This window comes from Mytilinidion resinicola (genome assembly GCF_010093595.1).
Source record: "Mytilinidion resinicola strain CBS 304.34 unplaced genomic scaffold BDZ99scaffold_14, whole genome shotgun sequence".
Classification (NCBI taxonomy): domain Eukaryota; kingdom Fungi; phylum Ascomycota; class Dothideomycetes; order Mytilinidiales; family Mytilinidiaceae; genus Mytilinidion; species Mytilinidion resinicola.
In genome coordinates this window covers 1,210,130-1,236,743 of record NW_022985450.1, presented here as the reverse complement: position 1 = coordinate 1,236,743, position 26,614 = coordinate 1,210,130, and the positions used below count along the sequence as shown (strand labels likewise).

At 50.6% G+C, this 26,614-nt stretch overlaps 10 protein-coding genes across 10 annotated transcripts; 9 read left to right on the top strand and 1 right to left on the bottom strand.

The window, feature by feature from the left end:
• Positions 1–53: 53 nt before the first annotated feature.
• On the top strand, positions 54–1,478 carry BDZ99DRAFT_81158 (GTP cyclohydrolase I). Its single transcript, XM_033728920.1, has 3 exons — positions 54–356; positions 406–710; positions 760–1,478. The coding sequence occupies exons 1-3, from the start codon at positions 173–175 to the stop codon at positions 1,060–1,062; spliced, it is 792 nt and encodes a 263-aa protein (XP_033574493.1). The 5' UTR covers positions 54–172; the 3' UTR covers positions 1,063–1,478.
• Positions 1,479–2,697: 1,219 nt separating this feature from the next.
• Positions 2,698–3,709, top strand: BDZ99DRAFT_392986 (uncharacterized protein; the record flags this gene model as incomplete). The annotated part of the gene is made up of 2 exons (XM_033715821.1): positions 2,698–3,259; positions 3,309–3,709. 2 exons carry the CDS (start codon positions 2,698–2,700, stop codon positions 3,707–3,709), a joined length of 963 nt encoding a protein of 320 aa, XP_033574492.1.
• Positions 3,710–5,906: 2,197 nt separating this feature from the next.
• On the top strand, positions 5,907–6,491 carry BDZ99DRAFT_573326 (uncharacterized protein; the record flags this gene model as incomplete). The annotated part of the gene is made up of 1 exon (XM_033728286.1): positions 5,907–6,491. The coding sequence occupies one exon, from the start codon at positions 5,907–5,909 to the stop codon at positions 6,489–6,491; it is 585 nt and encodes a 194-aa protein (XP_033574491.1).
• Positions 6,492–9,923: 3,432 nt separating this feature from the next.
• On the top strand, positions 9,924–10,467 carry BDZ99DRAFT_523137 (uncharacterized protein; the record flags this gene model as incomplete). Its single annotated transcript, XM_033725780.1, has 2 exons — positions 9,924–10,083; positions 10,130–10,467. 2 exons carry the CDS (start codon positions 9,924–9,926, stop codon positions 10,465–10,467), a joined length of 498 nt encoding a protein of 165 aa, XP_033574490.1.
• A 1,707-nt stretch (positions 10,468–12,174) lies between these two features.
• On the bottom strand, positions 12,175–12,775 carry BDZ99DRAFT_523136 (uncharacterized protein; the record flags this gene model as incomplete). The annotated part of the gene is made up of 2 exons (XM_033725779.1): positions 12,175–12,596; positions 12,718–12,775. The coding sequence occupies 2 exons, from the start codon at positions 12,773–12,775 to the stop codon at positions 12,175–12,177; spliced, it is 480 nt and encodes a 159-aa protein (XP_033574489.1).
• Positions 12,776–13,336: 561 nt separating this feature from the next.
• BDZ99DRAFT_573325 (uncharacterized protein) lies at positions 13,337–14,021 on the top strand (the record flags this gene model as incomplete). Its single annotated transcript, XM_033728285.1, has 3 exons — positions 13,337–13,615; positions 13,668–13,918; positions 13,970–14,021. Exons 1-3 carry the CDS (start codon positions 13,436–13,438, stop codon positions 14,019–14,021), a joined length of 483 nt encoding a protein of 160 aa, XP_033574488.1. The 5' UTR covers positions 13,337–13,435.
• A 3,396-nt stretch (positions 14,022–17,417) lies between these two features.
• Positions 17,418–17,771, top strand: BDZ99DRAFT_353775 (Zn-dependent exopeptidase; the record flags this gene model as incomplete). The annotated part of the gene is made up of 1 exon (XM_033714572.1): positions 17,418–17,771. A coding segment is annotated over one exon (354 nt), but the record flags the coding sequence as incomplete, so codon positions are not given.
• Positions 17,772–19,433: 1,662 nt separating this feature from the next.
• BDZ99DRAFT_393066 (uncharacterized protein) lies at positions 19,434–19,865 on the top strand (the record flags this gene model as incomplete). The annotated part of the gene is made up of 1 exon (XM_033715826.1): positions 19,434–19,865. A coding segment is annotated over one exon (432 nt), but the record flags the coding sequence as incomplete, so codon positions are not given.
• A 577-nt stretch (positions 19,866–20,442) lies between these two features.
• Positions 20,443–21,561, top strand: BDZ99DRAFT_510334 (uncharacterized protein; the record flags this gene model as incomplete). The annotated part of the gene is made up of 4 exons (XM_033724466.1): positions 20,443–20,703; positions 20,806–21,071; positions 21,177–21,295; positions 21,395–21,561. The coding sequence occupies 4 exons, from the start codon at positions 20,443–20,445 to the stop codon at positions 21,559–21,561; spliced, it is 813 nt and encodes a 270-aa protein (XP_033574485.1).
• A 3,715-nt stretch (positions 21,562–25,276) lies between these two features.
• On the top strand, positions 25,277–26,241 carry BDZ99DRAFT_523131 (uncharacterized protein; the record flags this gene model as incomplete). The annotated part of the gene is made up of 3 exons (XM_033725778.1): positions 25,277–25,654; positions 25,739–25,877; positions 26,018–26,241. 3 exons carry the CDS (start codon positions 25,277–25,279, stop codon positions 26,239–26,241), a joined length of 741 nt encoding a protein of 246 aa, XP_033574484.1.
• Positions 26,242–26,614: the final 373 nt, after the last annotated feature.

Genomic DNA, 26,614 nt, shown 5'->3' with positions numbered 1-26,614 from the left:
AAGTAATGATGAAGCAGCGAAAAGAGGGGTTGACTGCAAGGCATGACAGCTCTGCGGCGCAGCAGCGCTATACCCAATTAGGATGCGCCGTATCATACGCCATAGAGATGCTTGACGTAGTTTACAAGCGAGCTGGTAGCCCCACCACCAACCTTCTACACCCTTTGCAGCTATGTCCACAAGCGCACATATGGATGATAGCGACGGCCGTGAGAGACATCAGATGGAACACAGCAAGATCGACGTGGAAGGGTACAACGAGGGTAGTCCTACGAGGACACCATTGGCTACAAGCCGCGCACAGAGCCCCTATACCCCTCACCCCACAATCGACTTTGATGGCTTGAGTTGGCCAAGTAGGTAGATCTGCTGGCGTGAGACTACAGACTGACTAACAGATCCGAGGTCGAGGAACACTCCAGAGGAGGGAGGCGACCGAGAAGGAAATGGAAGAACGCCTGGCCAAGCTGTCAGGCGCCGTAAGGACGATCCTGGAATGCGTGGGCGAGGATCCCGACCGAGAAGGCCTGCTTAATACCCCAGAGCGCTATGCGAAGGCCATGCTCTTCTTCACAAAGGGCTACGAAGACGACCTGCGCGCCATCGTGAACGGCGCTATATTTCACGAAGACCATGATGAGATGGTAATTGTGAAAGACATTGACTTCTTTTCGCTTTGCGAGCACCATCTCGTGCCATTTTCTGGAAAGGTATGATTAGCGACCCCGTTCCTAGTCTATTTTAGGCTAACAATGCTAGATGCATATCGGATACATCCCCAACCGCCGAGTAATTGGTCTCTCTAAGATCGTTAGGATAGTCGAAATGTTCTCGCGTCGACTTCAAGTCCAGGAACGGCTCACAAAGCAGGTCGCTCTGGGCCTCTCCGAATTGCTCCAGCCGCAAGGCGTCTCCGTCGTTGTAGAGTCTAGCCATCTCTGTATGGTGATGCGTGGGGTGCAGAAGACTGGAGCAATTACCACCACTAGTTGCATGCTCGGCCGCTTGCGGTCGACCGCTAAAACGAGGGAAGAATTTCTGAATCTTATTAGCCGAAAGTAAACTAGATCTAGCCCTGCCGAGGACGAGGACGCAGATGAAGACACAACGGAATACAAGCCTCATGCTATGGGCTCTGATCCGAGGTTCAACAGAGGCGATATGCGCTTCCGCCAACGAACGCGTGTGCCGTGGTTGGATTCGGACGACTTGCGGCTACTCACGTACAGGAATAACATGGCCATGGAGTGGAAGGATATATTTGAACTCTTCCCGGATCGGACCAGCTACGAGAACAGGTTCTTGGCCCTCAACATCCATACGCAAAATCATCGGTTAGGACTCTGAATCAGTGGCAGCTAGAGAACATGGACATCGGAGTTTAAAGAGACTCCAATTTGTATTGCACTCTCGTAACCGTTATCAGGGCATCCTAAAAGAGATCATGAAGTAAATAGAGCTAGCAGAGACCCTAGTAAATCTATTTCCTACTTATAGCAGCAGGCGGAGCTAGTGAACTGTGGAATAGGTTGCGCCCGGTAAGCATAGTTACAACTAATATCTAATATTAAAGAGACTTGGCAGTGAATGTTGCCACCACAAGCAGGGAGGACGGCCGACCCGCACCGGCCACACCATTGTCAGCTCAAGCTGTGGTAGAGAAGTACCTTCTTGTACCGTGGCAAGTCACGTGCCTAGGCTAATGGTGCGTGTTGGATTCCCCGGGCTAGCTACGAGGTTACGTGACGGATCGAGCGGCTCGTAGTGAGCAGCTCGAACACATAGATTTCTTAGGAGTTGTCTTTTGTATTTAAGCACACTCGTTCTCGTAGATAGGAACCTCGTGTTCAACTCAAGATATACAGTACACTCTGTTGTATGGTATCATCGTCTTATGCCTGAGATATCTTTGCCTGACCTTCTGAAGACTATTGCACCCCAACGCAAGACTGAACTGTACGAAGCACTGCGCGAGCATTTGCAGAGTAGAGTTAAGACGACACGTTACACTCCCCCTGCGTGCCGGGCATCCCTATGTGCCGGGCCAAATCCAGGTTACTTCAACTTCAAAGCAACATAGGACCTGCACACCCGTTAATGTTTTTATAATTCTATATGGACTTTGCGCTGTAGCTACTCCTAAACATCTGAGACCACCCCTACCTAAATATTACGCTGGCGAGGCCGTATTATCGCCTGAATTTCGCAACGTGCACTTTCATGGTGCGATAGAATTTCGTCGCCACAGCACCACTATCAATCTCTTATTACTTTTGACGGTCATAAAAGGGCCTAGCCCGAGCCTTATAATCCTACTAGAATCCTGGGCAGTTATTATCAACGATGCCTATGGTGTGGTGCGAAAGTTCGCCACGCAGGTTGGTACATCTAAGTTAGTGGCTTCGGCTGAGCTGCAGCCCCGCAGCAGCTGAAAGTCTCTCCGTTCAGCCGAACCGGTTGCAATATCTCCACTTTGTACTCTTTCCCTTCTTCTTACCATAATACTCTTATTTCCTTACCTTCAACGCTATTCAAATCCCCTAGACGAGCCCTGCCAGCCAAGACGTATAGGTCCGCGACATTGCACAAACCGAGGTTACGTTCAGCACTAGTTGAATAGCGTCATCGCCGAGCTCCTACCACTCTGCGAGCGTATATTCGCTAAACTTTTGGGTAACTTCCTGGTAGGCTCACAGTATGGCGACAGATAATAGCGATCAGTCCTCAACTTCAGTTGCCGAAATTGCTACAAACGGCAATGTCATCTTAGTCGTCGGCCCGCACCAAAGAAGGATACAAGTCTGTTCATCCGTTCTTAAGAATGCCTCGAAATACTTCAACGCTATGTTCGGACCGCACTTTAGTGAAGGCCAGGACTTAAGAGGGGACAGTCCTAAGGAGATATCTATGCCGGATGACGATGCAAACGCCTTGGAGATTCTCTGCAACATCCTCCATCTTCGTAACGATGTCGTGCCTGAAACCCTGGACCCGATTAAAGCCTTCGAAATTGCCGTCACCGCAGATAAGTTTGACTGCATCGTGGCTGTAAAATACGCCAGCATGCTTTGGCTGAGCCCAAAGGAGGTTCAAGGTATTATAGAACTTGGGTATCTTATGGCCGCCGCATACATACTTGATAACGCACGGGCTTTCAGTGAGATTACACTCGCAATGATACTTCGCCATAAGGATTGCTACCTCCCACTCGCTGATAAGGACGTTGGTTTGGTTGATATTGTCCCATGGAAGGTTTTCTGTACGTATTATGCAAACTTTCCGAGCTAGGTATTAATGCTTCGCTATAGATTTCCTAGAAGAGCGAAGAAACCAGATGCGCACGAAACTGCAGAAGATATTACTCGATGGAGCAAGTGATGCTGGAACGGATGATCACTGCAACTGTAGTTGTGGGTGGTCAAGTCAGCATGGTTTTGCTTATATGAAGCTGCTTCAGAAAGAAGAATTAGGGCCCTTGCAAACGCTTAGTACTACAATATCGGGGGTTCTTGAGAAATTAGAGAACATGAACGATCCGACCATACCTCGCGGATGGGTTCCATGCAGCTATCGTTGGCATGGAGATCCCGGGTATAGAAGAAGGCGCAAATCGAGGCTAGATGATTTCAAGAAAGGTAATGGCCTCTGCATCGACTGCGTTCGGTCAAGCACCACAGCCGCAAAGCAGATTTGTCGGACCAAGCATTAGGAGCATAAGGTCACAGAATTCTTACGGTTATTTGTGTGATTGCAGCGGCTTACCACCACCTCTTTCTACTTTGCTACTGCTGTTAATAGTGACGCCTGTCCGTCCTTATCCCGGGTCGGCTGCCCTCCCTGCCTAAACTATGTTGACATTAACGCTGCTAACCTCCATAAAGGGACTAACGTTAACACGAACGTCGCCTTCGCGCATGCTCCACCGTGCCGTTATTTGATTCCTGTCGTTGTCAGGTCTTTCTTGCACTGCCTTTTCGCCTTCCTCGACGCCATGAGTCCTGCGGACGCCTGGTTGGACGACGTCTTCGGCGCCCGCGGCGCCCTCCGCCCAACACACCTGCAGACCACCTCCCTAAGCCGCGCGAACGACGCCCTCGTCCTCCCACGGTCCCGTCGCTCTCGCTTCAAAGTGCAAACGCTCCGCCCTCACCGAGATGAGTCTGCTGTCGAACGGTCCATCGCCGACCAATGGCCCTCGTCTTCCTGCCCAAATGCGCCAACGGTCGACCGCGCGTAAAAATGCTTCTGGGGCGCGGTCCCAGGCTCGAACCCCATCTACACCGAGGGCTGCACAAATGAATACAATCATGGAGACCATAAATGGCCGGGTGCTGAATAAGACACCAGCACAGCGGCGCAACCGGCCGCCGAAGCCTGTTGTCTCGCGGCATTTGGAAAGGGACGCTGTAGATGGCGCTGATCCATATGCGACTCCACGGGCGACTCGACCCGTGGTTATCCCGGCCCTCATTGTGATGGCAACGCCTGCCTAAAGCGAAGAGTGTGATAAGAACTGGGCTAGCTCGAGGGCCAGCTCGAGGGCTAGCTCAAAGGCCTCGTGCCGATCCCGCAAACAAGATGGCGGACCTCAAGGTTGCGTACCGGGCGGTGACGCTGGCAGACTTTGCTGAAGCACGAGATCTCCCACCTTATATTCAACATCTGCATTGTACTCTCCAGCGTGTGGAGATGCACGGGCGCGGCATTGTCCCAAAGGAGATCAAGGTTTGCGCTCGTTGCAACATCTCCCCTTGACATCGAGACCACAACGTGCGACGAATTGCCCTAAGACCTGCGAAAATCGAGCCGCACGCCAAAGCTATGCAATCTGAAATCTGAGGATGAGCAAGAGCAAGAGAGGTGGCCCAAAAATGCGACGGCGGATAGCAGGGGTGCGGCCATGTCACGTGCCGCCGCCGCCCTGTTTACAAATTACAGCCCACAAGCGATCTGTCTTGTCCGGCCAGTTTTCTCTCAGGCCCCCCTGATGAAGTTGGCGTAGGGTCCTTCAAGCCCAAGAGGGTCAATTTGCAGCTTCGGGAACGAAAGAGGTGGGCTTCGCTTCTATCGCGTTCATTATGACGACACACAGCCCATTTATACCCCTTCTGCATCCTCTAGGTAACGAAATACATCAGCTATTAATCTTAATTTAGATGGAGGGATCTTATTATCGTTGGGGTGCTCGTTCTCAGGGTGTTCGCTCTCGTCTTTGGTGCAGCTCTCGCAAGTCACTGCCCTCCGCACTCGCCTTCCTTGATTGCAACCCCCTCATTCACCCCTCCCTTCTGCGCGCGCATCCTCTATTGTCCAACAGAACTCATCTCTACCACACCGCGCACATGCATGCGCATTGCACAATGACCTTACCATCATTCATTTTCATACCCTTCTCTTCCTCCATGGCTCACTGTCTTCTAACAGCCTCCCCAACTTTCATTTGCGCCTTAGCCTACAGCCTCCCGCTACAACTTCCTCTCGCTCCTTGATACCTTCAGCTTCCTTTGGCGCGTCTTCGCCTTCTCCAGCCGCGATCGCTTTTCGCACCTCGCGACTCTCCAGTCCTTATGTGCGCGCTTCTTCGCCCTCCCTGGCTGCGACGGCCTCTCATGTGCTACAATCTCCCCTCTCCCTGCACCTCTCCTTGCACACTCCCCATCATTATACCTTTCCGCCCATCGCATATACCACACGCGGGACAGAGGGGGGATGGGGGACGTCGTTCTGCAAGGTTTGGGGAGTGGCGGGACTCATGGCGCTGGGGAAGGCGTATTCCTGGACGCCGACAACCCAAAACCGGCCTTGATGTGACTCATGATAGCCACCTATCAGTCGAGGCAGATACTGTTAGTCGTTGTGTCCTAATGATCATCCTCGGCGAGGGCTGCCTAGATAGCAAGCCAATAATGCTGCGCGTGCTAGTCATCCCCGTGCCTACCCGTTTCAAAGATCTTGACAAAAAGATCGACCTCGCCATCGGCCTACAGCTACACCATATAACCAAAGCCGCCCTCTGCACCGCGCAAGCGGAAACTATCGAACCTTCCAAGGCTATTAACCAGGCCTCGACCTTCATCCACCAAAACCCGCTGCTCCTCAGCATCGAGGTTAAGCGCACGTATGGCGGCACCGATCCGATGGTCCAACTGGCTGCTTGGGTCGCCGCCGAGTTCATTAAGTGCGAGATCGAAGAAGTAGATATTGGGATGCCGGCGCTGGCCATGGAGATCGAGGGCGATTACTGGCGGTTGTATGCTGTGGTTGCGACGATAGATGAAGCGGATCTGGATGCAAATGGCACTGAGGGGACGCTCAGGCTTAGTGTTATGGGCCAAGTGACGCTGGGGAGCACGGATAGTTGGCTTAGCATGTGTCGTTTATATGCCAATCTGTGTTGCATCGTAGATTGGGGTCGGACCGTGTATCTAGAGTGGTTTGGACGCGAGGTTCTTGGCATCTACAAGAAGAAGGCCGCGGCGGCTTTTAGGTAGAACCCTAACATACATGTTGGAGGTCTCGGATATACTTGTACGTCTCTTACACGGCTTTTCGCTAGCTCGCTCATGATTTGGTCTGGAGATTATACTGAAGGCCGCAAGGTGTGAGTCGTTCGATGACGAATTCACGTTGACTACATATCGAGCTAGCAAAGACCTCTACCACCCCTTAACGTGTTTAATTACGAGAATTACTTATTTGGTCTAGGAATCTGCATCCCGTCTAGAATTGTGTATTATCGGCTCTTACCTCTTCTAAAAGTGTGGAGCTAGAGGATCTGTGTCAAAACTTGCTAACAGTAAGTGGAAACCTTCTCCATCTCGTGCCCTTCCCGGTTTATCTCGAAACCTGAGACAGCTTTAAGAAGGAGCTTGATTGTTCATCGCTGAGTATATTTGAGGTTGCATTCAGACATACGTGGGGACGCGCCCCAAGGGGAATCAGGTCTTCAACCATCTGAGATCTTTTGAATCGGAGATCTATGAGAAACCGACCTTAGAGGTAAGTTAGGGAAGAATAGGAGGTGCTTCCAGCCACGGATAGAGGTGGCGTCTACTGTCATAGAGGGCAATTTGGTGATGGTGACGAGAGTAGTGAGAGTAGAGGTGCTTTCGGGGATGGGAGCGGAGTGAAGGAGGTGATAGAGCAGGCACGGAGGAGGTGCTAGCCAGCGCGATAGGTCGTAGGAGTGGTGGTAAAACTTGATATTTCTGGATCGTTCGGCGGCAGACTCATCTCAGCGAGGGCGGAGCGTATGCGCTTCGCAGCGGGACGCAACGGGAGGGGAGTGCGCCGTCCAACCAGGCGCGGGAGGACTCATGGCATCGGGGAAGGCGAAAAGGCAGGGCAAAAAAGACTTGGAGGCGACAAGAATCAAATGATGGCACGGTGGAGGCGACGTTTGTGTGGTGTCGAATTCACCGCCCAAGTTCAATCCCTGACACATTGCACGTGATATAAGGGTGAGAACGAAGCTTGGCAAAGGCCACTGGCGGGGGCCGAGGGCGGTTTGTCGAAGAGCTATGAATCAATCAGGTGCTCGTTCAGTCCATCTGGTGCAATCATGCAACTTACCAGGATGAATTTTGGGAAGCTTAACTTATAGATTTCCTTAGCCCTTCGCCATTTGCCATTCGCCGTGCGCCATTCGCCGTGCGCCATTCGCCCCCGCCGTTCGCTTTCCACCGTTCGCCATTCGCCCTTAGCCAATGTTCTCCACCACCGTCAGTTACCACTCTCCTGAAGGCGTGAAGGCACCCTGTTGGGTCGGGAGCTCTTGTTATATAGGCCTTCGGGACGATAGCACGGTGCTCAAATACCCGCTCGTCAAGGGTAGAGGTTAGGAACATGTCGTTGCTAAAGAGAAGACGTACAGCATCCTCGGTTGCCATCCTAGGGTTCTTACGTGCTTTGGTCTCAACGAGCACGGTCTTCGACTGGAATCCGCGCCGAATGGAAATGTGAAGCGCTTCCTGGAGTTGAATGCGAAGTCGATTTCAGCAAAGCAGAAAATTATATGGTGTCGACAAACGGCCGAAGCTATCACGCATGCTCACTCGAAGTCCATCATCTATTGTAACATATCCACAGATAACCTTCTCCTAGATAGGAATCTCAACGCTAATCTCTCAGATTTTCAGGGGCGTGTCGAGGATCCATTGACTGGATTATCGATTATTAACGGCTCTGCGCTGGAGCCCGTTAAGTCATACCTTCCCCGTCCTTTGGTCAGGATAACAAAAGGTAGGAAGTTAGTGACAAAATTCCCATACAGCGCTAATATTTCAAACAGGTCGGATATCTTTGCCCTCGGTTCCACGTTCCACGAGATCATGATAAGATAGGAGCCTTATCCCGAGCTAGACAGCTTTGATGACGACGAAGAGATTAGAAAACGCTATGAGCGTGCTGAGTTCCCTAGCACGGATGCCGTTTTAGGTGGGGGGATTATCCATAAATGCTGGTTTCAAATTTATCAAGATGTTGCTCAGTGCTTGACACAACTTGTGGCTTTAGAGCAGGATAGACATAAAGTATAACGGCGTCAATTTTTCACTCATCCCATATAATCCCTCGAAATTGCTAAGTAAACATGAAATCTCCCTATAATTAAGCCCGAACAGATCCACTTTCAGCGAAATCAAACATCCGCATAGCTGTAAAGCACCCATTCTTCAATACCCGCATCTATATCTCGTCAGCAAAAGCGTCGCTAAAATCCATCAGTGCCCTCACCAAACAACTCGGGCGCCGTTGCTAGGCGCAGAGCAGTATGGGCAGTTGCTCGTACGATTGGTACGGAGTCCCTGCTCCCTTTCTGGCCAAGGTCTAGCGCAGGGAGGTGAATGCTGTGGATTTTCGATCTTGTCCTCGCTTACGTGCTTTACTGATCTTTCGCAATTCTGCCATCTTGTCTTTGTAACGAGGACTTCACACATGTTGTGGATGCAGAGATGCGTTTGCAGAAGGTATAGGGGTATCGGAAGATAGTTGGAAGTAATGGAGAGGAACCGGGGATCTTTAAGTAAACGAACTTATGGGTTTGACTTATATATGTATAAAGGCAACGCAAAAGCTCAAATTTTTGCAATAAGGCAGCAGAGAGCTTGCGTCTGGCGTTAATCTATCGATTCCGTATGTGAGTGCATACAATTCCTCCGGATCAAGCTCAGCAAATCCTTCTTACATGATTTGCAGATTGATTGACCGAAGTCGCATGGATCCGGTCTAAATCTTTCTCTTTCGAGCCTCTTGCAGGCTGCGGAAGTGAAAAGAAACGATAGCGCCGGACTTGGCAAGCAGGGGCGCGCATGGAGGCCACATTGTGTACTTGACTGCACGCTGCACGCTGTTCTGCTCGCTCTACTGCACGCTGTTCTGCTCGCTCTACTGCTCGCTCTACTGCTCGCTCTCAACGCTCCCTCCACGCCCGGCTCATCCTGCACAACGCGCAGCTCACCCTGCTCGACTTTCCAGTTCAAATCCTTTTTAATCATGCCTCGGCAAAAGCCGAAATATATCAAGTTAGAGGAAAGTGCTGCTGGCTGGAAAAAAAATCAAGGACACGTCAAGGCGACTGAAGTTTCAAGAAAATTTGACAGGTTTACAAACCAAGTATGTTGGAGATGCCATCGAACATCGCGGCGAGAAAGGGATTATCTTATAGATCCCAAAGGCAACAGCGCTTTCTCGACGGAGTGCTTGGGATAAGCCCCTGCTATTACCTGTTATGCGCGATCGCCTTTTCGCAAAATCTGCTGTCTTACACGAAGGGCACTGTACTTGATAGCTTAGTCAATGTAATTACAGATAACAAGGAGAATAACAAAGTCATACATCCTAGTATTTGATCGTTCGCCGTAGAGTGTGAAGTGCCTAGAGCGGTACGTTAAGAGGGTAGGGACGGAACGCTTGCAGAGGTTGCAATGAGCGATGGGCATAGTCATCCCCAGGACGAGACAGCCGATTCTCCAAATCACACACAAGACCAAGAAGTCTTCGAGAATACTTCGCTAAGGAGAGCACCCAGAAACTCCTCGAACGATCCGAACTTTACCACCACGCAACGTGTAGTAGCTGAATTTGGTAAGCTGGTTCTTCTTTTACCGAATTTAATACTCATCTCTTACAGAGCGTGCAATATTTTCTGCGGCAGAGAGCATTCCAGGGCCAGAGGAGCAAGATGCCTGGATTTCCTCGTGTCTCAGTCATCTGAGTATGTTAGACCAGCTCAGCTGCGTCAATAAGGGCAATGGAACGGGCCAGGAAGGCCAGTCCAATGCCTCATATGGTCGTAATCGCGCGATCCGGGCGAGATCCTTCGAGACCACCGAAACCCCGGCAGCTGTCAATCTTCAGGCGACACACGCATTGAGTCTCGATTCATCCCCTTCCCAACCGTCAAGTGAGCCCATATACCAAGAAGGAGCCACCGAAGAGGCTAGCCCGGGGGGGCAAAATGTCGGCTAAGTTGAGGGAAGTGACATTGAAACGAGCTGGATAGCCGCGATGGCTGAGGTGGAGAAGCTAGAGAGTATTCTTGGGAGCTTCCTCTTCACAGGTATAAAGTCGAGTCGTATGAGACATCGAGAAGAGGATGATGGATCAATAAAACTTACTGATACCGTGCGCTTGCGTCTTCCTTGTCAAATAGGAGGCGATTTCAAATTGGAGGTCTGGCTATGCTCATCATTCGGGCAATCTATTTCTCGAGCAAAGAGGGGATCGGTCGAAGCGATGAGGATCATGCTAGGTGACTACCTTTTCGAGGCTATGAAAGCCAGCAAATGGAGAAAGGAAGAGGAGAGAATGGGAAAGTTGGTATTTACTGGCGCGGTAGATGTGACTTTTCCCAGCAACAAATCGTAGGTTTGAAACGTAGAGCGACTTGACTGGGCTGCGGTACAGGCGACTAGCAAAGTGGAGCCGAAGGAGCGAGTGGATATGTGTTCATAAGTCGATAAGCCACATGGCTGCTCTCAAGCGTTGGTGCCCAACGGGAAGGCGATATAAAAGAACCGGCCATCGAAATTTTTCAGCGTTACGTGCATAACACTAGCTGCCTTGTCGAACTGTGAACGGATAAGGCGCCCGCTATGACGCGCCAGCTGCCTGCGTATATAAAAGTTTGGAGGCAAGCCCGACTAGGCTCGATAATGAAGATGCCGTGCCAGAATCCACGGGCTTTGGTCGAGCGAGCACCCGGTCCTCATTTCCTAGAAAGTGGCATTCGTTTCTCTAACGCCATCCAAACCGACCTCCAGAGCGGCGCTCTCAGGATCACATTCGGATACCCGTGTCGCCACGGACGCTAAATAGGAACGGGCACAATATCTAAGACGGTTCAAATCTACAACAGTCGCCACAATCAATTAAAACCGATGAATAGCCAAGGCCATTGGGAAACCCTAGGTGGAAAAAAAAATATCTTCAAGTTCTTTGAGATGTTGAAAGAGGCAAGTACAGTACAAAAGTTTAGCCGTTTCTCTGGATACGACAACTCTTGAAAAATGTTATTATCGTCGCTGAGCGCCTCGTCTAACGTGACGGTTTTTCGGAGAAGGGAGCGCGGATGAGAATTGGAAGATGGGTGGATCGATCGATCGATCGAAGAATTCTTACACTCATGTCGATTCCTCTCCCCGCGTCGATAGAAACGGCATGCACCGCCGCGGAAGCTCGCTGCCCGTCGTCGCGTAACGCCAGCACAAGACGCGTGAGCTCCATTGCTTAACACTGTTCGCGAGTTGCGCTGTGTGATTCTGGTGTCAATACACTTTCGGCGCGCCTACGATGGCATACCACTTTATGGATGCAATCATAAACTTGTACTAGTCCGTTGTGCTGCCCATCACTTCCATCATCGTTTCCTCCACCGGGAAACTGTCAAAGCATTGCCGCGAATCTATCATGTACAGGGAGAAAATTGGACGAGCAGCTGCCCGGAATAGGGGATACCCTTGTTCTATCTCTTCTTGGAGTGATTTCTAGCCATCCGGCTGACTAAACTGGCACAAAAGCACATGCCGTGTCTTATATACCAAATTGGGGGGGGAGGGTAAGCTTGGAAAGGGTGTGGACAGAATCACGTCGTTCATCTAGGTTTGCATGTGTGCTAAAACTATCATTGTTGGATATCGGGCACATGTGTTGGAAGCCCAGGCGTTCGCGACCAACTTAGAGCTCCAGTCTCTTATCTTCATCCTCAACCTTACCCTCCGCGTTACCCGCGTTCCTACCTCCGCTTTTGTAGCTACTAACTCCGTTCATATTCGTGTGGTCACCTCCATCGTGCCTCTCATCTTGTCCCTCTATCGCCATCCCTTCTCTGATGACTGGGTATTTAGGGTGCTCCATGGATTGAGGAGTCTGCATGTCGACCGTGAGGAGTCTTGTATTGGGTTTAGGACGAAACGTCATCCATTGTTTTGCTTCGTCAATCGGCGTTCCTTCGGCGTCTTGAACGTCGATGTCTCGTTCATTGGTGTGTTGATTGCTGTCTTGTCGGTCTCGCGGTATTTCAGGAATTCTCAAGGCCGGTACTGTCGGGCGTGGGGGATGACGGTTTGCGTTTCCTTGCATAGGCGTGATTTTCTCGCCTATTCATATTGTGAGTATATGGTTCGCTATTTCCAATTCAAAAGCTCCTCACAGTTTGGTTGTAATCTTTATATTTTCTTTGTCTGTAATACAAGTTGTGGTAGCTGGGAAAGATCGTACCTCCCAAGAGAAACTGGCAGCTGGCGTAGGAAGGGCAAAGAATCAGTGAAGGAAGCATGAGTTGTATCGAGGTTGTAACGAGGGACTATATAGAGTAACGAGACTCCCTTGACAGCAAGGGATAGCAAGGGAAGCAAGGGATAGCAAGGGAAGCAAGGGAAGCAAGGGAAGCAAGGGACAGCAAGGGACAGCAAGGGAGCAACACAACTTCGTAAGGGAGATGTGCAACTCCGTAAGGAGGAGAAAGGGAGAGAAACAAGGGAGAATAGAGGCGTGTTACTGGCTGCCAGAAACAAGGGGTGATTATGGAAGCCGTCAGCCACAAAATCGGAGCGGGTGAATCTGCAGGAGCGTGATGAGGTTCTGGTGCAGCGCCAAGCGTCCGTCCTGTATGGTGATGGCGCCCTTTAAGACGCAGGTACGTGTTTTTGGTCAAGTTCCTATATCACTCAGGTTGAAATTGATGTGAACTTTGTTGTATTGTAGATGCCGTAAAGGCGGACTATATAGAGGAACGAGATGAACTATCCCTTAGGGCGCTCCCTTGGTGCCAAGGCCTCGGCAGCGAGGAAGGCGCCAAGGAAAGCCACTCCCTTCCTTTGACAGCAAGGAAGCACCACAACTTCGTAAGGAAGAGAAAGGGAGAGTAAGGGATACCTAGTGAACCGTATGAGTTGCTGATCCTAGGTTGCTGCAACCCGAGTGATGACCTTGGACGATGATCACGGGCAAGAATGGCAGAAGAGAATCAACGCCAAGAGATCGGCGCCGCAGCCCATTGAACTGCAACAAATTTCACGAACGGAGGGAAGAGATCCCGGACGAGCTCAAGAGTATGCTTAAGGACATCGACGGCCGTCTTTCGCGGGGCATTCGCGTCATATCCAACGAATATGAGGTTAACTCGTCTTCCTATTTGCTCGATAGTCCACGCTGACCAGTTTCCCAAGGATGAGATTGCAGGCATCAAAACAGGCGCCCTTGGAGCCATCAACGCCTACGATTTCGTCTACGCTGATCCGGACGACCTGCCTGGCCCCTCTCCGACTCCACAACAATGCGCAAAGGCTGTGTGGCTAGCCGCGCGGTGCGAAAGAAAGGGTTGTAGCGAAGCCGCTTGGAACAGTAGTGTGCACAATTACATACTTGACCTGGCGCTATACACTAAGCCTTTTATAGATCGAGTGTACTTTGTCAACTGGTAAGTTCTCGAGTTTTCTACGTCTATGTCGGATCCCCTGACATCTCACAGTACATCTGCGCAAATCGCCCCGTCCTCCCTAATTCCACCCAGCGACCCTTGACCATGTCCGACCACCCCCGTCCTCCCCGCCAAACCCCTCCCCCCGCGCGTCGCCATCCCCTGCCCCATCCATATCCTCCGCCTACCCCTCACCCCTACATTGCGTCCGTCACGAACGCTTCCTTTGACGCCCGAGACTCTGCAAGCGCTGTTCTCGCAGTCATCAGTGCCTAAGAACTCAACGCAATTCATCGAGCAGTGGGCAAGCCACCGCGAGAGACGGCGTTTTAGAGAGGATTGTGCAGAAAACTGATGTGTGCCAGATTGCATGATTCTCCCACTCTCACCATCCCCCCGCTCTCATGATCCTCCCGCACTAAGCTTAAATAGGCATGGTTCAGTCCGGGCAGCCTCCTGGAAGGCTGGCTGCGTCTCCTCTTCGCTCCCACTCCCCTCCAGCCCTTCGCTCTTGGACATCGCACATCCCTTCTAGCTGTTGCGCAACAATAACTTACCGATACCGATGAGAACATTAACGAGGCTGTTTCATCATCCTACCACCACCGCCACTGCGAGTCTTGTATTCGTGTTCTGTCCAACCCTTATGAATTTTCAACAGACGCATTAAGAAACGCTCTCCATGAGAAGTTAAACCGACATCCAGCCTCGTCTGCCATCTACAACTACGATACAAAGTCGCCTGGCTGCACTCTCGCAGCTATGGTGCAGCGAATTTTCGTTTCATGCCGATCAAATCACGATCCTATCGACATAGGGCATCTGGCTTGCCAAACCCTTCTTGGACGGAATTATACCTACGGGAAAGACTACATCCGATGGGCTGGACGGTTCGGAAATAAGCAAAGCCCTACCAAATGTCACGTTCTGATTGACTGTGCTGTCACCGACTACGACCTGGAAAAAGAAATCATTTTCGTATGCTACAAAGTAACCTCAGACGGTGACAGGCTGTAAGTTTTTCTGTTCCCGTGCCTATGGAATCAGGGTTCTAACGAAAGCGTAGGGTCATCACGTTAATAAACCCCCCATCGAATCTTCAAGAAATGGTGAAACAGAACTATGCTTGGGGCCGGCGCGGACCTCCCTAAACTTCCGCACAACAAATGCCAGTTAGGTGGTGGAAGGATGTTGAATACTGCCAAGACTCATGAATGGAGGCAGTTTGATTCTTAGCTACGGAATGAAGGCATCATAATCGCGTTGTGTGAAGCTGCCTAGACAATAACATATACCCCTTCTTTCTTAACTATTCCTCTGTCATAAATGTTGAACCTGAACCTACCACTCCATCATTAGAAAAGCTTCTTGAAGGATATACTGCGACATACTCAAAGAGTAGGGTAACTGCATTCGGGGCATTTTCCATCCCTCGCACCAAAGTAACGTACTGGTTGGATGCCACTACAAACACCCCCTTGGGCCTCACTGGTGCAAGGCGTTGTCTCGCCCACGGCCCTATGTCCGCAATCGAAATCGTATTGCTCAGGTTGACACATAGCCGCTATCAAATTGACTAGACACACTCAGTAAGTGGTCCTAATCTCGTATATCAGCTTTTGATATGCACTTACGGAGTCAACCAATGGGCCTTCCGTAAGTCACCGTTCTGAGGATGTATATAGAAGGCGTTGTAGTGCGATAACCGTTCTTACACTGCCTGTGCATGCTGCCGAGATGCCCCTTTAAACCTTAGTCTGATCGGTGATGCTGACCAACGTGCGTGGACTTGATATGTCAACGGTCTGCGCATGCTACAAGGACTATATCGGGATATAACGGCAGCGAAGGAGCGGCAGTGTGCAGATATGCAAGCCCTCGCCTGCATAATACGATTTTTAACAGAGAAGGTAGGGTTGCTCTAGGCTCCTACATTCCCTCCAAAACTCCCCACAAGTCCGGTCGTACACTCCTAAACCGAGCGCGTTATACTCAGGTTGCAGCACTACAACCTAGGATCAACAACTCATATGCCAGAAAGCTACTCTCCGAACATCAGCTGTAGAGAACCCAGCTGAAATCTCAGCTGTAGAGAACCGAGCTGAAGCCTCAGCTGTGCAGGGCTCATCTGAACTTACTAGCGCGCCACCCTGGGGGTGGCCCCCTTCCTTCCCCTAGTATATATACAACTAGCTAGACGTCTATAGAAATCAGAGTTCACATCAATTTCAACCTGAGTGTTATGGCAAATGGGTGGCAACTCCATATATAATAAAAGTCCTGGTCTGGTTATCAATATGGGGCCATGAATCGCGGGGAGGTGGGCAAAGGCTGAGCATCCCCCGCTCATATCTGACTGGGTTTAATGCATGCCAAACTCGCCACGCAAAGATTATCCTGCAAGCCTTCGGTGTACGTTATCTGTACTCGTCCGTGCCCAAACTAGGCAACAGCAATCAGACTTCAAAATCTGGGAATTAAGATCTGTAGAAGTTGATGGTTGCATCCTTAACCGGACACGATTTGCAGATCCAGCTGAACGGACCCAAATCAGCAGAACCTCATTCGGGTCGTCCTCGCAGAGCATCCGGAAGGTCCTATTGGTGATGGCGCGAACGGCGCTGGCGGAGGCTTCCGCATCCAGGAATCGGCTTCTCCTAGCCCAATCTCGACCAAGCAATGGGCACTGGCGACGTCGTCTACGCCCCGGAAGTGACAGCTACATCGGCGATGTCTTTAAGCGCAGTGTTGAGTCAACTGAGTTTAGCCGGAAAACTCTCCATCTAATTGGTCCTCTACGGCTACCGTTCCACTTTGCGATGCGGCGAATAAGGTGCCATAAAAATTCCAGTGGATCCAGGATCCATGTTCGGAAAGCTGGCTGCGAGATAGTCCAAGTTGCCAGCAAGGTCATCAACATATTGCTCCATTGCAGGAATACAGATGGACCGGAGGAGTACTACCCACTTTTAGTAGGCCGACCTCTCACACCACACTTACCTCCTGATATGTTGCCACGTGTGAAAGCACTGCCTACTCGCTTCCTTAGCAGCTCCAGGCGTGTTATGGCAATAGATTGGGGGTTTGAGCCTTGACAGCTCTGCAAGCATGGAGGCGCGTTGTCGTTTGTGAGCAGGAGCAGCTGTCGGGGTAATAGGAGGGCCAGTATTGACTCTTTTCACCTCGAAATCTCCTCACTCTCCCGACTTTCACGTCCTTCCAGTGTTGGAGTTCGGGGGTATCAAAGGCTTTGACTTGGGGCGCTCGTGGTGGGGCCCCTAGTATAGGTAGACCTTAAGTCGATGGAACGCGCAGTGAGGATGTGCGTGCTTGTCGTCACCCGGTTGTCCATCCTCTTTTGCCCTGACTGGACCCAATGTAGCGGCATGGGGGAGGCCTGTACTACAAATGAGTAGAATATTATATCGGTCCATCACCGTCGCATATCGTCTTGAATTTGAATAACCAAACGACCTTTCCGACCAAGGACGTGCACCAAACATTTGGCATCATTAGAGGTTCCATTGATGATAAAGTAATCATTCTAGGGAATCACCGCGACTCAAGGAGACCCGGGGCCAGTGACTCTATCAGGGGCGCTGCAGCTTTAATAGAAGTCGTCCGAAGTTTCGCAACGGCATACAGAGCAGGATGGCGGCCTCGGCAAACCATCATGTTTGTCAGCTGGGAAGGTGCAGAAACCGGACAAGTTGGATCCGAACCTTGGATAGCCTCTCATCTCCCCTGGCTTCGGAAGACTGCCGTAGCATATCTAAACGTCGTCGTTGCAGCAGCAGGCTCCGAATTCCAAGTCAAAGCAACCCCACTCCTGCAAAACGTTGTCCACAGAGCGACAAAAGTAGTCGCTTCTCCCGAAGGTGGAACAGTCTTTGATCACTGGGGCGGCAAGTTGGTCGCGGCAGGAGGAGGACATGCCATCCCCTTCCTGGAGACAGCTTGTATGTGAGAGCGGGAGTTTATAAGAGCGAAAGTGGCGAAAGGGGGGGGTACAAATATCATTTGCCTAGTATTTTGCCTAACCAACACAGGTTACTTTAGCGTGCTGCAGCACTGCTAGCATGCGCATTACTTCTGAGGCATACGGGCTATCTTCAGGGGTACGATGGTGCGGGACACACATGTCCTTCCTTTTGTAAGTTTTCTCGCATCAACTTTGTTCCCCTATTGAATCGGTCCAGTCTAAAATCCCATATGATCCAGTAAGCCCACAAGCTGCTTTTCGCTCATGCGTCTCAGCGCCCTTCTCTGATATCATCCTGATTCATTCTCAAAAAGTCCTCATTCGTCAATCTCCAGGGTAGCAGTGAGCCGAGGACCTCGTCGAGATCTGCAATCTTATCAATTCCTCGAATCTTGCTAGGTCGCTTGACATCCAGGTTCTGCAGCTCGTCCTCCTATGCCTGCGCAAGTTCCCAGTCAACCCCTGATCCATTGGCGGACGCTACCGGAGCTGGAAGAGGTGAAGGGAACTGGCCGGTAAGTTTGGCATTCCGAAGCGCTGCCGCTTCCTTTTCCTGTGGAGTCGTGTCCCCCAACGAGCCGGTCAACTGGCCGCCATTGATGGCAAAGGAGCGGAAGAACTCGTATGCAGGGTGTAGGATGCTGGCGAAGTCGTAGTCGAGGAGCGCTGTAATACGGCCTGTCGAAGGGTCGTAGAGGAGATTATTAGGAGCTTCGCCTATGTATCAGGGCCAAGGTTGCAAAGGGTGAAGTAATAGCGAGCTTACTTTGTCAAGATCGAGGGCGGGGACAACAATTCTTCCGACAACAAACTTTAGGTTACCGGACGTACTTTAAAGAAGGCTGAAGATAAGTTTAAAGGGAAAAAATTCACCCTAGAGCGGGATAAGGACGTTCTTAACACTTGGTTCAGCTCGGGTCTGTGGCCTTTCAGTACTCTCGGGTGGCCAAAGGAAACGGCTGATTTGAAAGGACTTTTCCCTACCTCCGTCCTAGAAACTGGCTGGAATATCTTGCCCTTCTGGGTTGCCCGGATGATCCTTCTCAGCTTGAAGTTGACAGGCAAGATCCCGTTTAAGGAAGTGTACTGTCACTCCTTGATCCGTGATACTAAAGGCCGCAAGATAAGCAAGTCTCTCGGCAACGTTGTTGATCCCATCAATATCATGACGGGTATCAGCCTTCGGAACTTAAGGATAAGCTGCGCCTTGGCAACCTCTGCGATGTCTTCATTGAGAACTCGAAAGCAATCCTGGAAGACGGCAGCGCCGAACAGAAGGAGGGCACAAAACAAACTCTCTATACTGCACTCGAAGATGGTCTCCTCTTACTCCACCCTTTTATGCCCTTCTTAACCGAGGAGCTCTTCCAGTGCATTCCTCGCCGTTAAGACGACAAGACCCCGTCCATCACCGTCGCCAACTTCCCGGAATTCGCCACCCTTGAGGCCTTCCACGATTAAAGGGCCGAGAAGGAGTATAAGTTGCTCGTCAATGTCTCAAAGGGCTCCCGCTCTCTTACGGCCGAGTACGCCATTAAAGACTCGGCGCAAACCTTCATCCACCCGCTAGACGACACCACCCACGCCACCCTCCAAGCCCCGACCTCCCGCTCCTCGATCCTCTCCCTCAGCAGCAAGGCCATCAGCTCGCTTACTTTCCTCGCCCCCTCCGACCCCTCGCCCACCGGCTCCGCCGTCTACACCGTCGGCACGTTAGCAACTGTGTACCTCGATGTCAAGGGCCGAATTGACATCGACAAGGAGATCGCGAAGGCCAAGGACCGACTCAAGAAGGCGAACGAGACGGTTGAGAAGCAGCGCAATATTATGGACAAGAGTTGGGAGGCGAAGGTTAGCGAGGCTGTCAAAGAGACGGAGCGGGAGAAGTTGCGCGCGGCGGAGCTTGAAGGCGGCAATTTCGCGAAGAGCAGCATTGCGCAGTTTGAGATGTTGAAGATTGCGTAGAGTTTCGGGGAGGAGCGTTGGGAAGATCGTAATCGGGGGTAGTAGTCCTAGATTTTCTCATGGTAAATTCCCTGGCTGATGTTTCTAAAATAGGGGTTTTTTTTGGAGCTGTAATGGTTACAATAAGGTTTAACATATTCGCACACCTCTGATATACAGTCGCACACCACCTCGGAAAGTTTCAATTTTCTTTAATTCGCGGAGTTGTAGGGGTTAAGATTTTTAAACAAATTTCTTCACTTTTAGAGATGATATGCGACTATACTTTAAAGGTGTGTGAACACATGGGCAGTAGTAGCTGCACCTTCTTAGTAGATATACAACCCCCCTTCTCGTCTTATCTCCTCGGAGCTTCCCCTCGAGCACCTCTTAGAAGGCGGCAATGCAGGTAGCAATGCAGGCGGGCCAGGCCTAATGGAAAGAAGCCTCTATAAGGTGAAGCTTTTATAGTTTTATCATCCTCCTAGGCACGTAGGTACAGTACTTAGACTTTAGTCTAATCCGACGAACCGTGCGCAACCCCACTAAAATCGCGTCGCGTATGAACGCGTCGCATTTACCTCAACACCACACCACAATGACACGCTCTTTTGGCGATCCGATTGATGGGAATGCAAGAGGGAATGGCGAGCTTTTAACTGGGCAGCGCACAGCTATTATTGCAAAGCACCAGGCCTGTGTATCCAACAAGGAATTAGCAGCAGAATTCGGCTGCAATCTACGCACCATCTACACCACAATCAAACGCTTTAAAGAACACAACACCACTAAGTCCTTACCTTGCTCTGGCCAGCCAGAGGTTCTTACACGTCGTAAGAAGCGCGATATCATTCGAATTGTGCGAAAATCCCTAAAACTGGAGTACTCCCAGATTATTAAGGGGGCCGGCCTGGATGGACGCCCGAATCGGAAGCACCCCATTTCTAAGAAGACTATCTAGCGCCACCTTAGAGTGAATGGCCTACACAAGCGCAGGTGCGCCAAGAGGCCAAAATTAAAGCCTGAGCATGTTGTTATACGCCGCAAATTCGCTCAGGACTACAAGAATTTTAACTGGGAGGGGACAACTGTTAAGTTCACAGATAAGTGCTCCGTGCAGAGGGGTTCCGGGCAGCAGGCAGAGTGGTGCTTCCGCTATTCTAATGAGAAATATTACCCAGATATGATTACAGAGAAAGACAAGTCCAACAAGATGTCACAGATGGTGTGGGCAGCTATTTAGATCAACCCAGAGGGCCATGCTGGCCGGTCGCCATTGATTATCATGGAGCGTGATTGGGAGGCCAAGAAGATGGGCTACTCGGGCAGAAGCTACACTAAGACATTGGAGGATGGCCTCTTAGAACAATACCAGCCAGGGGAGATATTCATGCACGATAATGCGCCTATACACAACTCCAAATGGACCAAGGAGTTCCTGGAAACCCATGGTATTTGGACTATGGAATGGCCCCCCTATTTACCAGACCTCAACCCTATTAAATATATGTAGTGGGCGCTGAAGAAGATGGTTCATAAGCTGCATCCAGAGCTGGCTACAATAGGCAAGGCAGAGGCTGATTGGACAGCTTTACAGGAGGCAATCAAGGAGGCATGGTTGAAGCTGCCTGATTTACTGATTTTATCGCTTGTACAGAGTATGCCAGATCGTATAGAGGCCCTACGGGTGGCCAAGGGCTGGCAAACGAAATATTAGCATATAGCGATCAAAACACCAAGAAATTGTATGACTAGGCCTTACGGCTGCGTTGTATTGTAGAAGTGACAACATTAAGATTCGTTGATTTTCGTGGCCGTGCGGGGTAGCCGGATCAAACTAAATATATATACCGCATCATATACAGCATTATATACAGCATCGTATACAGCATTACAAACGGCATTCTATCGGCATCCCGTATAGCGCCACCCATTTGTTATGGATGAAAACATAAGGCGCTGGATTTGGTGGGGCGATCGATTGGTGGGGCGATCGATCTGGTCGGGCGATCGATCTGGTCGGGCGATCGATCTGGTCGGGCGATCGATCTGGTCGGGCGATCGATCTGGTCGGGCGATCGATCTGGTCGGGCGATCGATCTAGTCGGGCGATCGATCTAGTCGGACGATCGATTTAGTAGGACGATCGTTTTAGTCGGGCGATCGTTTTAGTAGGACGATCGTTTTAGTCGGGCGATCGTTCTGGACGGGCGATTCTTCTGGGCATGTGATCGGTTTGGATATGATCGGTTTGGACCTGATCGCTGTACTGTGATGCTCCAGGGCTGTATACTGATGATTTCTGTGTTGCAGTGGATAGTCACGACACCGTTTGCCGCCAGATCCTCCTCGCGGGCGCCGCTCGATCCCGACTTAATTAGATTTTTAACACCTTGTCGGCCATTGAGGGGGAGTTTGAAGGGCGCTTAAAAGTTATTATCCTGGATAATATCGGTATACACGTCGACGATGCGGTTGCAAGATTAATCCAAGCCTACGGCCATATTGTCACTACTTGCCAGAGCACCTCGAGTACAAGTCGCCAACGGAGAAGGAGTTCGAGCCGCAGACGCAGCTTCTCCGCGAGACCAAGCCCGTGAGACCAACTCTCCGCGAGACCGACCCTCTGCGACGATGCGGCCCTCCATCTTTCGCTCAGTCCTCCACAGGGGTTCTCAATCACACATCCCTCGGATCACAGCGACGACGATGTACTGCGGCTCACGCTACCCTTCCTGCCATTGCGACCCGACGATCCTCCATCCATCTATCACATCATCCTCGTGCGCAGACAAAGGTGGTTGTGGGTATGCCAGAGAACTGGTATGGCTGCAGCATGGCCTGTAGAAGGAAAGGCAACTAGGTTTAACCTGTCAACAGCCCTTGTGCAAGATTCGTTGTGATGCTGCGCCTTCGAAGTGGTGGTCCAACGAGTTGCCCGTGCCTTCATCCCATGCCAGGGAATAGGTTAGAATGCATACGCCGACCTGACACCTAGAGCAGTCAGTGGTGTTCTCTGTGGAACTTTCATGCCTAATTTCAGTCCAGAGGAGCTTTACCAGGGGGCAGAGAACTTTGCGGGAAAGATTTCTACATCACCCGGGCCGACGCCTTTCTAAAAGGAGCATCAAATTCACCACCATGAGATTGTATCACGACCGTGATTTCAGACACACCCTCAGGCTATACAGCCATTGAATATCAAGTTAAAAACTCCAGCAACAGCAAACCCTCCCAAATCCCTCTCCGATCTACCTTCACGCTGCAGCAGCTTTGCTACCATTATTATGCTATTCGACTAATCCCACCGTACTTGTTGTGTGTTCTTGTATGATGCTCCCGACTCCCATAACTCAGCCGTCGTTGCGTTCCTACTCTCTCAAACGGCCTTTCGTTCGTCCTTCAAAGCGTCCCAAAACTAATAGATTTCCGCTGGATAGAACGCATCTGTGATAGGGATGTCTACTCATTAACTTTAGCCGAATAGCAAGTTGCATTCTCGACGACCGACCTGAGTAATCGGGGTACCTAAGGGTAGGTTTGTGGGCAATCAAATCACTACGAGGTGTTCTATTATTTTTGGAGTCATTGTGAAATAGTCACAGAAGGTTTAGGAGTTTTGCACCACTCTCACCTGCTTCTAAGTGGGGATTTGGTTTCCTAAGTATTTTATTCATTGTCAGATTTGAAAAGTGTTCATGGCGTCATCCATCTATAGCCTGCAGGTCTTCTCGCCGGTTTGTAGGCAAATTACCATGTGGCAAGAATCCTCTGTCGTGTCCAGTTCAATTTGCATTCGTTCTAAAAATGGCCTACGGTACCTGCTGGCGAAGTAGAAACTAATTGATCGGACCACCTTTAGTGTCTCTTTCGGCGTCCTCGGGAGGGCTACCAAAAACGCACCAGTAGTGCAAAATCAGCTTCCACCCAAACATACTAATGCGATCGTACCAAGCGACTCTAACGTGGGACACCCGAGTTAAACCCGTACGGGGTAATACTACTGCTGCTGAGACACTGCTCGGCACTATATGCGTCAACGCGCCGGCCAACTACTTCGTCGCGCTCGAAAGGGACTACGAGACCCTAACCGGGACGCTGAAGAACAAATATCAACAAAAAAAGAATCTCACCTACGACGGCAGCTATGCGAACGATAAGGTGTGCCAAAGTCGCGATCAGGTTTCACGCAAACGAGCAGGCGCAGATCGCCGCGACTGTCCCAAGGCCTACAGAATTCCCAAATCTCGATAAATCGCTCGGCAAGGGTAAATAGAATACGGTAAGAAGGATCCTCATTCCCCCTTCAATACCTACGTAGGCAGCGACATGGCGCGAAAGTCTGGACCGCGTCACGCAAATGGATGGCGCCCACGCACAAATATGGAGCGGCTCGAGCACGCCCAGAATGTACACCTCGACATTTAGTATAACGCTACTTCTCCAGAGAACAAAGAGTAACTCGAGGATGCTCAAGCCGCGATTCGGGAACATCCTAAAGCGAATAAGCCACTGAGGATACCTCGAGTATCTGAATATCCACTTTGGCGTCGTCGAAAGTGGTTCCGTTGCTTCGGAGTATGGCACTCAGGTTGCAGCACTACAACCTAGGATCAACAACTCATATGCCAGAAAGCTACTCTCCGAACATCAGCTGTAGAGAACCCAGCTGAAATCTCAGCTGTAGAGAACCGAGCTGAAGCCTCAGCTGTGCAGGGCTCATCTGAACTTACTAGCGCGCCACCCTGGGGGTGGCCCCCTTCCTTCCCCTAGTATATATACAACTAGCTAGACGTCTATAGAAATCAGAGTTCACATCAATTTCAACCTGAGTATGGCCGTTGCGCTTGCCATCGGAGTCCGCCATATCGCGTGTGCGTGGCCTGCTCAGGAATGGAGATGTGCGACCTAGAAAGGCTAAGGTAGTTTGAGGGCAGGTCAGGGCTGCGTATTCAGGTAGCCACGCAGGCTACTTCAATAGCACGTGACCCGATGAAGTAATCCACCCTAACCTTCCAACACTGTTCCACACCTTTCGACATTCACGATAAGATCTCGCCACTTTCGACGACGTTTACGTCCGGGCCAACCCAGTGACATGGCTGTTCCGTTTGGCTCAGTGTCAGTAAATGTGTATCTGCTCCTTCGATGACGGTGCTGACCATGCCTCAGTTACCCACAGTCGCCTTCTGATATCAGCAGAATGGTTGGCAACAAGAAAGGAATCCTGACGTGCGTATATATTAACCTTTGCCTAGCGGACCGTTATGCATTATGCTAACCTTGTGTTAGACAGGCTTCCGGTCGACATTGTACACATGTTTATCGATCTACTTATCGATCCACACCGAGCTTTGGTCTTGCCTTGAGGAGACAAAAAGGGAGACTTTACAAAGCCAGACTTCTCCGGCCTTCTTCTTAGCTGCACGACCATGTTTAATCATGTTAGTGAAAGGCTTTACTCGGGTCATCGCTCCTGGAAGATCGATATTGAACGCCCTAAAGACCTTTGTTGGCTGAAAGGGCAAGGTCCAGTCCTCTCAAGGATGCCCTCTATGCAAATCATACTTGCTATACAGCCCCCTCCAAGACAGCAGCTGAGCCGCCAGCCAAGGAACAAGATCAAAAAGAAGGCCGTGCCACAGCTCAGGAAGGATGCGCAGACTTGGAAGAGTGCAACCATACGTTCCGAGAAGCATCACGAGGTCGCCTTCCGTCCTACATCTCGACATTATGAATCGCTTAATAAGCACCTTCAACTCGCCTTTCCCCACTACCTCAATGATCCCTCTGTTCGTGCCACTATTGAGGTAGATTGGAGCAGTATCAGTTGCAGAGACCGCCGCTGCAGGAAGGAGTTTGAAACTAGATTTTGGAAGACCAATTTGTTATAGTCATTGAAATCCTTGTGCGATACAAAGCCTTTCGCCGACCGTTACTACTATGGTAATGGATCCTGGGTCGTCTCAAAGATAGACCAAGACAGACTCCACTTCAAACGGTCAGATGAATGCCAGTTCAGCATTGGACAAGGTATTTGACAAGGCAAATTTGGGGGAAACCGACTTCGGATGCTGCAGGGAAGAAAACGCGACGACGCCAAAGCCAACGAGGACTATCAGCCGACCTAGCGACCAGGTTTGGCTGCCTCTCCGCGATCTAACACTGCTCAGTCCAGCTTGTGCGCGCTCCGTTCCCACCCGGTCCTCCACTCGTCCAGCACCGGCTCAAGCACTTCCTCCGCACAATCCGCGAAGTCCAAGTCGAAGCGGGCAACGCCGAAGATGACCTGGAGCTTTTGAACAAGCCTGTCATATACGGCGTTATGTATGCGGAGTATGCGTGCTCATTAAGGATCTCCGGGCGCTATGCAAAGATGAGGAGCAAAGAGAGATAACTTGGCGTCGTTACCTCTACGAATTAACACTACTCTTTACTTATTAAGCACTCCCCCACTACCTTGCCAATTGCACTTTTCTTTTGCAGTTATCGTGGTTAGTTAATTGGCAGATCCCTTTCCTTAGCTAGAATCACGTGTCAACCCTACGCCTAGGTGCATAAAGTCTGAGCAGCCTGAAGACTTCAGCCTCACGGCTTTATCACCACGGCCTTGCTTCGCTGCAATGAATTGTGCGTCCTTCCCTCCTAGATGTGTGAAAATCGGTTTTTTGAGGGCAGCGTGATTGTTGTTGTTTTCATATGCGCGTATCCCTTAACCCGTTGAAATGGGTCCTACGTTATCGATAAGGCTGCGGCCAATAAGAGGCTCT